This window comes from Notechis scutatus, chromosome Z, assembly GCF_049901735.1.
Source record: "Notechis scutatus isolate UNSWTSFEM ecotype Mainland chromosome Z, rNotScu1.2, whole genome shotgun sequence".
Lineage (NCBI taxonomy): Eukaryota > Metazoa > Chordata > Lepidosauria > Squamata > Elapidae > Notechis > Notechis scutatus.
In genome coordinates this window covers 91,016,265-91,027,165 of record NC_142025.1, presented here as the reverse complement: position 1 = coordinate 91,027,165, position 10,901 = coordinate 91,016,265, and the positions used below count along the sequence as shown (strand labels likewise).

General features: G+C 37.9%; 1 protein-coding gene across 4 annotated transcripts in view; it reads left to right on the top strand.

Annotated features, from left to right (window-relative positions):
• Nucleotides 1-8,816: 8,816 nt before the first annotated feature.
• CDC27 (cell division cycle 27) overlaps nt 8,817-10,901 on the top strand; it is a 37,941-nt gene continuing 35,856 nt past the window's right edge. For 2 of the 4 annotated variants that reach the window (XM_026679758.2, XM_026679756.2), the window contains exon 1: nt 8,817-9,117. In XM_026679758.2, the coding sequence (XP_026535543.1) occupies nt 9,091-9,117 (27 nt within the window). In that variant the 5' untranslated portion in view covers nt 8,817-9,090. The remainder of the gene's footprint in view (nt 9,118-10,901) is intronic. The other 2 variants (XM_026679755.2, XM_026679757.2) reach the window with 2 other exon arrangements.

Below are 10,901 nucleotides of genomic sequence, written 5' to 3'. Positions count from 1 at the left end.
CATTTGGCTTTTGTAAAAAGGGCAATTTTTAATCAATATATATTTTTTATATTTTTTGCCCCATATCATGACAACTATGTATAGTTACTAAACATATGCCACATATTTGAAGAAAAAACATTCAAGGCAATTTATGATTCAGGCAATGCAGACATAAAAATAAAGTAAAAATAATTAGAATACATAAATATAAAACAGGAAGATACAAATATAAATGCGTATATTTATTGCAATTTATATCCTGTTTAGAATAACAATCCCCCTAAAACAGGAACTATATAAAATAACTATTACAATATTTTAAAATAAATATCTAGGATCTTCCCCATACAGCAGACAATGGTTTTGGTCAGGAGAATCCAGCAAAGGTCCAGCTAGAGTACGTTTTAGTGATGGTCTTTCACTATCAAATGTAGACAGGCTTCCAGATGCAATTTAAAGTGCTGGTTTTCATTTATAAAACCTTTCAGGGTAAAGGGCTATTTGCATAACTGTCAGTCTCCAACTTTCTCTGGTTATCCCATAAAAGCTGGCACAATGAGTATGCATCAGATTCTTTCTACAAAGTACTATATGTCACCTAACAGGACTTAACAGGACCTAGCAGGCTTTCTCTATCACGGCATTCCATATGGAATAGCATTCCCTTTGTGATTTGGATGGTCACATCTTTGGCCTTTAGTAAGGCCTGAAAACCTAGCTTTTCCTCTAAGCCGGGGGTCTTCAAACTTGACAGCTTTAAGATTTGTGGACTTCAACTCCCAGAATTCCTCTTCTAGTCATGTTAGCTCAGGAACTCTGGGAGTTGAAGTCCACAAGTCTTAAATTTGCAAAGTTTGAAGACCCTTGCTCTAAGCCTTGGTCCAGAACCTGGATGAGCCTGTCTAAAAATGAAGTGATTTGAATGAGAATATGATACGATTGGCCTGGGTTATTTAGTATTTCTACATTTCATTTTTTCCTTTGTTTTTGTTTAGTTTTTAACAATATGTAAGCACTCAGGGCTACTCTTGCAAGTTAAGTGGCCAAATAAATCATATTAATGAATAAAAGGAAGGAATAAAGGAACATAGGAAAGGGCCAGCATTACGTTTTAGTAGCATACAGGAAGAGATAAAAATAGATGGAACAATAATGGAAATAAAAAGGAGCCTACACTATGGCATAAAAATAATAAGGAATTTTAAGGAATGAAGCAAAACTTTTGAAAAGCATCAAGCAAAAAATATGTATTGAAATATATCTGAACTAGATTCCTAAAAGGATATGGAGACTGCAGAGGAATTGAAAGAATTCCTTGCACCAGAAATTGGATTGATTTTCTCAGCTCAAAGGGACTAATTTCAATAATTAAAGCACATTGGGGAAACAAAAAAAAAGATTTTAAAAACATTTAAGCAACCACATGGCAATAAATTGCTGAATCACAATGTCATCCATCCTAGAAGTCTCAAAGAACATCAACATAAAACTGTTGATTTCCTAACAAACTATAAGCCACCCAAATCATCAAGAATGTTCAAATACTTTCTCTATGTCTATGAATTTTATAGCATAAAAAGGCAACTAAAGGGGGAATGTAATGCAGGTGAATAAAATATGGCACAAAATTTCAAAATACTGAGACCAAAAATAATGATTGAAAAGGGATTTAGAACAGACAATAAAGATGACTTCTTCACAAGACATGATTAATATAAAGAATTTATCATAAAATGTAGTTATGGCTACTAATTTGGACAAACTTAAAAGGGGCTTGAATATATTTATGGAAGATAAGTCTACAGCATATCTCCAAATACCAACTACAGCAAAATAACTGAGCAGAATAATGCTCTGCTTGCTGCTTCAAACATCCTTGAGGCATTGGTCAGTTACTATGAGAGAAAATTTGCTAAACTAAGATAGACTTTGATAGCAGCCCAATCTTATCATATTAGATCATTGCTCCATGAATACAAGACAACTTTAAAATGAATTCATAGCATTCCATTATCAGTTGCAACATTCCAGAGTCATATTTTAGTAACACTGAAAAATTCAGGATTTTCCTTACAGAAGTTTTCAGTTGACTCTGGAGATTTTCAATAATATATATCTATTATAAATAAAAGTTAATATCACTAGTAATTTCTGTTGGCAGACAAGTTTTTATAGAATTGACATATAGTATAATAATGATATTTCTTCAGATTGAAGCTTTATTGAAACTACTGAATATCAGTAGTTAGAAATTCTCTAGGATAAAGTCACAGTTAATTTGGATAACCCTCTATTTTGCTGATATAAATTTGGCCCACTTCAATTCTTTATGCCTTCCTCAAATCTCAGCCTGAGTTTGCTGTTCAGACAGACTCTTCCAAAGGAAAGGAAACCATATCACACACGGTATACTTTATTACAAGTTTTTGTTGGTGTCAGCTGTCTCCCTCTCCTTCAAAATTTCCTGTTACAACTGAAGAAGGAGGACAATATAAATAGAAACTTAACAGGGGTGAATTCTCCTAGGACAATAGCCAACACTCAGCTGTTTCCTTTTAAAGTTTGGAAGCATTTTCTTCTTTAGCTCCTAGGATAGCACATGACTTAGAAGGCAGGGGTGTTTGAAAAGAAATAAAAATAGCAAGCTATTCAAGGAGAGCCTTTGCTAGCATTTCTTGAGTTTTAAAAAACATTCATACCAAAGATGGTTTTGATAATGACAGCATGAATTTAATCAATGAAGACATAGAAAAAGGAAACCAAAGAAAGCTAAGAGGACAGTACATGAAATTACCAATGATCAAGCTTGAACTTTTTAAAATATAAACTGAAATGTAAAATCAAGTTTACCCCAACAATAAGTATTGTTGTTCAATGATTAACTGAAGAGAAAATTCATTTATATACTCCAGGAATAAGATGCAATTTTGTCCTCTAATCTAGCACTATAAAAACATTTAGGGTTATCCATAGGCTACAGTTAGAAGTTATAATGCAAATAAAAACGAACCACTAAACAGCATGATTTTTCTTTCAAAAAGTCCGATTTTACTATTTTGTGGTAAGTATATATAAGTGTATGTGTGTGTGTTTGTGTGTGTGTGTGTGTGTAAATCAAAGAGCAGGTGGCAAGTGCTAGATCAGGAATGAGTCCTGGGCTCAATCATCTCAAACTTGCCATGCGCTCTTCATTGGGCATTCAGAGGTTCAACTGGTGCAGAGTGCAGCGGTGCAGTCTTTGGAGCCTCTACAGTGGCCCATATTACACTGTTGTTCAGAAGCTCACTAATTGTTGGTTTACTTTCGGGTGCAATTCAAGGTGTTGGTTATTATCTATATAAAGTCCTGTATGACATGGATTCAGATTACTTGAGGAACCCACTCACTCCTATGAAACAGGGCTGGCTCATCTCGGCCAGCAGAGGCGGCATGCTGCAGATCCTGTCAGTCAAGGAATTCTCACTGATGATGTCCAGGAGGAGACCCTTTTCTGCTGGGACCTCCAGCTCTTTGGAACATCTTGCCCTGAGGTGAGATTGGTTCTCACTCTCCTGATCTTCTTCAAGAGCCTGAAGACCTAGCTCTGCAAGTTGATTTGGAACCTTAGGGGGGGAGTACTGGATGTGGTTGATCGACTAATAGTAGCTTCCACCTCCTCATTCTCTTATACTCTATTCTGTTCCTCCCCATCCTTGAATTATAACTTGTGTATACACACACGCATGCATTAATACATACACACACACCAGTGGTGGGTTTCAAAATGGTTTACCATTGGTTTGGCGGGTGTGGCTGGGTGGGCACGCTTTGCACACACGGACACTTTGCGTGTGCGCACACACCAAACATGTGCTTTGCGCACGCACAGAGGTTTTCCTACTCATCTCCTGCAATCCTGCATTCTCCCTGTCGCTTCAGCAGCTGACGTGTGGCAATCTGCTGTGCCGCGCAAAGCAGCTGTGCTTCAAAAGCAGGAAATAAAGGTCAGTATGGGAGCCTGGGCGGGCGGGTGGACCCAACAGCCGATCGTTTGAGAGAACCGGTTCAGTCTCAGCTGATCTTTGGCGCTACTGGCTCGGCAGAACCAGGCCGAACCAGTAGCATCCCACCTCTGACACACACTATATGTTGTTAGCTGCCCAGAGTCATTTTGCAGTGGGTAGAAAACAAATTTAATAAATAAGAAAATTAAAATGTGTCTGTTAAATGACAAGAAAACAAGCAAGCAAATATTGAAGTTTCTATGTTATGGGGATTCAGCCTACTGTTGTCTATCTAACAATTAAATCTAGGATTTTTACATTATTTTTTACCTGACACTTACTAGATAATAATTTAATAGTCATCTAGACTAAAGGATTTTGTATCTATGTCAATTGATCCATTTTTCTTTGCAAAATTGTATTTAAATTACATGCCTACAAAACAGCTCAGCCAGAGTTTGGGTTGGCTTTTAACCCTTTCCTTTTGACATGTTATCTTGATACAAATCTTGGAATTTGAGATGGCTACAGAGAGATATTTGCTGTCTCCGAGTATGTGAAGGGTTTCACACAAAAGATTGGGCAAAAAAATTTCAGAGTTGTAGTAGAAGATAGCAGTGTAATTTGTAAACAATGGTTTTAAATTACAAGGAAATAAATTTTGATTGAAAATCAGAAACAAAAACTCATTAGTAAAAGTTATTCAAGAGTGAAATAGACCACTTAGAGAGTTAAAATCCTTCTTTAAAAAATCACCTTTCAGAGAGCCACTGCCAAACAGTGCTGATAATACACAATAGACAATTTTCTCAATTAATTAATTAATTTGCTTATTTATTTATATCCCATCTTTATTATTTTTACAAATAATTCAATGCGGCAAACATATCCCACACATCTTCCTCCTTCTCTTTCCCCAACAACCACCCTGTGATCTGGGTTAGGCTGAGAGTAAGTGACTCGTCCAAAATCATCCAGCTAGCTTTCATAGCTGAAGCAACACTTAAAACTTTTGCTATCTGAAATTCAATTGCTTAGCTTTTTTCAATAAGTCAATTACATTGTTCTGGCAATTATTTTCTTTTCATCAGTTTTAAGATTGGCTCTCTCAGAAGAGGGTTAGGGTTAGGATTATAAATTTGATTAGAAACTAGGATATTCTGTAACGCTTGCAGATATACAGTTTAACATTAGAGGTAACACATGCCCAAAGAATTGTCCCCAATGATGGACATGATGTGATTGGGATGCCAAGTTATTTTTGGTACAATATATATTGATCTAATTTTGAATTATTGGTTATCAATAATTATGGAATTGATTTTCAGTCAAACATTTTACCCCAGGGCTATAATTCCAGCTTTTCTGATGGAAGTAGATTAAAGCTTGTTTCTCCAAAACATTTTTTAAAAAATTCTACAATGATTTTTGTGTGTGTATGTGTTTTGATTTAGTCTTGAGTCAGGCTGAGTACCTGGATAAATCCTGATGTGTCCCTAGCAACACTTTCAAAAATGGTTGTCTAGGATTGAGAGAGTGACTAGCTCATAGTCACCCAGCTGGCTTCTCTGCCTAAGCCAGGACTATTAAATATTAAATGGGCAACCCAGGGAATAAGCACTGATACGTGATATAGCTAATTATTCCATTAGATCAACAGGTCATTCATTTGCATAAGCAATCTGACAATTTCCCAATAAAGACACCCTGTCAATCAAGTTGCAGCAAGATTTTATCAATGAATTTGTTCAGTCCTGGAGCTTGTGACATTTCTGAAGATACCCACAGTGGAATCATTACCAGCTTCTCGTATCTAGATCTAATAATAGTTTAGAGGAAACTGTCCTTTCCTGCTGTTATTAATATACGTTTCTCAACATCCCAAAATTCTTTATCCATTGTCCATGTAAATGGGAGAATTGGAAGATTTCAGCAACATCTAAAGGAAGAAAAATATCCCACATTTAATTTACAGCCCTTCACAGTATAGAATTAATGTTCATGTTTAAAACTGCTTAGTTACAAACAGTTAAAATATGTGTGTGTGTGTGTGTGTGTGTGTTCATGTATTCTTACTGTCAACAAAGCAACTGTAGTGTAGTGGTTAAGATAGATAGGAATATCAAAAAGACTTCTAAATGTGCTTCATTGACTACATAAAGCTTTCGACTGTGTTGACCATGACTAGCTCTGGAACTGCCTCAAAGAACTGGGAATATAACCACATCACATCCATCTCATTCAGTCATTGTACTGGTCAGGGAGCCATTGTAAGAACAGAATATGGAAATACAAAATGGTTCAGAATTAAAAAAGGCAAGGTTGCAAACTGTCTCCATACTATTAAACATGTACACAGAAATAACTGATTAATACATATTTGGAGGAATCTACCACTGGGGTTAAAATTGGTGGAAGAAATATCAACAACTTCAGATATGAAAATGATACAACTTTGTTTGTGGAAAACTAGGAGGGTCTGGAATGACTAGTTCTGAGAAACAAAGACAAAAGTGAAAAATTTGGACTGCATATTAACATCAAGAAGACAAAGATAATTACAACTTCAGAGAACATACAGATCAAAGTGTAGATCAGGTGCAGATCGACAATGAGACCATTTAAGTAGTAAATATATTAATCTTTTTAAACTTTAAAAATGATCAATGTAATAACTGCAGCCCTGAGATCAGAAGTGTACAGCACTTGGAAGAACTGTCTGGCATGAATAATATTTGGAAGAGTAAAAACATCAATCTCACAAGCAAATGCAGATTAGTTAATGCAATAATTTTTCCAGTTGCTACTTATTGCTGCAAAATGTGGACCCTGACTAAGCAGATAGGAGAAGGGTAGATGCCTTTGAACTGTGGTGCTACAGAAGACTATAACACATTCCATGGGCTCAAAAGTAACAAAGAAGTCCTAGATGAATCTCACCAAAAATATCACTTGAAGCCAAGATCACCAAATAGAGGCTATCATACTTTGGTCATGTCATGAGACCTGACTCATTTGAAAAGTCAATCATGCTGCATCAGCAGAAAAAAAGAGAAGGGGCTGGCCCAGTATCCACTGGCTGGATGACAGAATGACCATTCCAGATCTGAAGGAGGCAGTGTGAGGGGCATGGAGGGTGCTGATCTATAAAGTGGCCAAGGGCTGAACATGACAGATTGGCTGATGACAACAACGATGGGATGTAGACTGGAGCACAATTTGCAGGTTTTCTTGAGCTCACAGCTCCTGCCTTTGCACAGGTTCATTTTGTGAACCAATTGTGCCCATTCCTCGTGGTGATTTATGCCTTACTGATTTCCTGCTTGGATTACTGTAGGTCTAGTAGCATGGACAGGGTGCTCTGAGACCCCTCCATTAAACAATGCCATTTTGTTGTACCCCGGATATGTGCTTTCTCTGCGGCTGCTCTGTGAAATAGTATTTCCCCCCCACCACCCCCGAGAATTGGATGGGCCTGCCTATTAATCTTTCCTAAGGCTCTGAAATCCTGATTGTTATTCCAGGCCAGTGTTCTCAATTTTGGCAATTTAAAAATGCCTGGGACTTCAACTCCTATAATTTCCTAGTGACTGAAGTCCGCACTTCTTCAAGTTACCAGGGTTAAGAAACAATGCTCCAGGCTTTGGGGCCAGGCATTTAGGTGAAATGCTTGGTGTTAGTGATGTGATTTTCTGTTGGCTAGTGATGTGTCTTGCGTTATTATTTAATCAGGCAGTTGTGAGATTAAACTGTTGTGATAGTTTTAATCTTATGAGATAGGTGGCACTATAAATCCTTTAAATAAACGAACATATTGAATCTGGATCACATCTCTCTCCTAATGACCTAAGTAAAACTGGCCCAATTTAATCTGAGTCTCCCCATTTAGTTCTGGATGCCATATTTTCGTCTTCCTGCACTCACTCAAGTTTAATGAATAAAAAACAGGGTATCCTGTAACAGGGTATCTTTTATTGGATACTTTCCCCTCAAGAAAGTTCCTGAAGTTGTACAGAGTACAACTGAGGTCTGTAGGGGGCGTGCATAAGCGCACCAACGTGCCTACCGTCCCTGTCCTATTGTTTCTCTTATTCTTTTATTTTTCTTATATGTAACCATTTCATGTATTCACAACTATGTATACATTTATACTTATTATCTTGTAAACAATTGGCAAATCAAATAAATAAATAAATAAATAGAGTACTCTTCTACATCCCCACCCCAAGGAGAGAAGCAACTGAAATTAAGAAAAAACGTCATAACAGTGAACAGCGAGGACAATTTATGGGTGGAATAGCTTGCCTTCAGAAATTGTGGATGCTTCATCACTGGAAGTTTTTGAGAGACTGGATAGTCATTTGTCTGAAATGGTATAGGTCGACTAGAAGACCTTCTATTCTGATTGATCGAATAGTTTTCTCAATCGGGACGCAAACACTTCTCGAAACCCTCCTCCCTCTTCGACAGCTTGGGTATTTCCGGCTATCGTTCCTCTATTTCCGAAATAAGAGGCAAAACTCCTGCTGAATTTTTGTTATTTCAATCTCCCCCAGCATGTTATTTTCATGAGTTATATATAGTACGTACACTATACGTAACATGGAGACGCAATTTACTTTTGATCAATATGGTTTTCCGGATCACTTCGGCTATTTCCGTCATGATAAAGCCAAGACGGGACGATGCTTTCGTGACTTCAATGAAGTGAACAGCCCAAGTCCGATCCGCTTTCGCTTTCTTTCGGCATTTTCCGTCAAGAACGAAGAAGCCTGGCCTTCGAGTTCGTTCGCGTCCTTTCCGTCTCCGCTCAGGAAGGAGCAGCGGAAGAGGTCTTGCCTTCGGATCTTTTCGTCAGTTTCCGTCGACTGCTCGGCAATACTCGGGTTCTGACGGACTGGGCCTTCCTTTCCTTTTCCTTACCTCCTTCACGGCCCGGTTAACGGTCGCTGCCAGTTTAAATGAGACGGGACCCGGGTTGTTGTCGCGCCACACCCTGAGGCGGTGTCTGAGTCTCTCAGGAAGAGCAGGAGGAGGGAGGAGAGACAAAATAGAGAAGGGGGCGTCCTCCCCCCCCCCACCTCTCTCATCCGGGTCCTGTCCCTGAGTGGGGAGCCGGGGCAGGATGACGGTGCTGCAGGAACCCGTGCAGGTACGGACACCGGTGGCGAAAGGCCTGTACTGGGGAGGGGAGAAAGAGAAAGGGAGACTCAGAAGAAAGAAGGGTTCCTGCTCCTCTTCTTTTTCTCCTGATTAAGACATGGCTCCTTTACAAACTCCATTTGCTCCTTACAGGGAATGGGGGATGGAGGATGGCGGTGCAAGAGAATCTTCTGCAATCTCACTTTCTTAGTTTACAGCATGTTATTTTGCTTTTGTGAATGCCGCGTTCGCACTTGGACTCTCCCTACACCAGTAAATCGGTTCAGTTCTCTTCTCTGGAAGGATCGATGTGTCTTTTTTAAAAAATTGCCTTTTGCATTTCATGTTTTTAATTCTCCCTCTCCCCCTCTTTTTCCTGGACTAACTTAAACACATTCTCTCAACTCTCAAAGACCTCTTGGGCCCCCAAGGATTACACTTTGCTTTTCGTCCTGTTTTAAACACCTGTAGTGTAAACGTCTTCGGTCCGTGAACCCTCTCTCAGCTTCTTAAGTTCCTGTCCCATCTCTCCCATTGAAAGCTTTCCTTTTATTATTCCCTTAAACACACACATATATAAACACCAAACCAAGTAGTCATTTAAATTAATATCTGGCTTTTTCAACATAATGATCTTCTGCTTTAAATCCAGTCCATGGTATTAAATAAATCTATGCCTGTTTAGCAGCATTGGATAATCTTTAATCATCACAATTCCTGTCAGCATCTCCTTTTCCATGAAGGACTTACATTTGCATTGCCTGTTTCTATATAATCTTATTATGTCTTGTATTGTCCATGCTGCCACTTCCAAGACATTATATGCTATCTGATTCTTCTATAATTGCTAAAATGGCCCTCTACCTCTATAGCCCTTCTGATTCTCCATTATATTTGTGATTCCAGCTGAGGAAGCCCATATTTTCAGTTTCTGCCTTGTTGTAGAAAGATTGGCTAAGGCTGGATCATTATTCAGATCTAGAAACCAGTGTTAGTTCTTTAAATGCTATCCCTGCATTGAACTGAGGAGTTTTGCAAAATTTACAAGTGTAATAAAATATTTTTAAGGGCATACTAGATCAGACAATTGCAATATCCTAGCATTTGTTATTGTTGCTTTCTATTTCTTTGGTATTACAATGCAGTTTTCTGTGTTCTTCACTCAGTTCTTTTCAAACCATATTTATTTTCAGCCTAAATATCCTCAACTTATGTATTTTACAATATCATGGATTTGTACTCTGCAAATTACTATTTATTTTCTCCACTTGCATACTTATTGTTCAACTATTTTCATTTGTTTAGAGTTCATTGTCATCTTTTTTCTCAAAGGCAAGCTTAAATCTTCTTAAAAATTGCAAATAAAAAGAAAATCTGTTGATGTGTAATGCCGGGCCAGCAAGTCAAATCATAAAGTTGTGTTGAGGGGTTCTCTTTTTCCCCATTGAGAATTGTAGGCACCATCTAAAAGTTTCATTATTCAGTCATTTGGTGCCCACCTCATATTTAATCCTAGTTGACAACTGGAATAAATAACGACTTAAGCAGTGAACGCAATCATTTCCATGTGTCCATTTTCAGATCATAGAATCAGATGGCTCTCTGATCTCTAGGAAATTAAGGACAATGAAACAAGAGAGAAGACAGCTATAATGACAATGAAGAAAAACCTGAGATGCATCTGACTGAACCTAAGCAATATGTGCTAGAAATAATTGTAATATTTATTCTATGGTACAAATAATTGTGAAGAAATGTTACTTTTCCATTTCTGTTTCCAGTATGTATCTATTA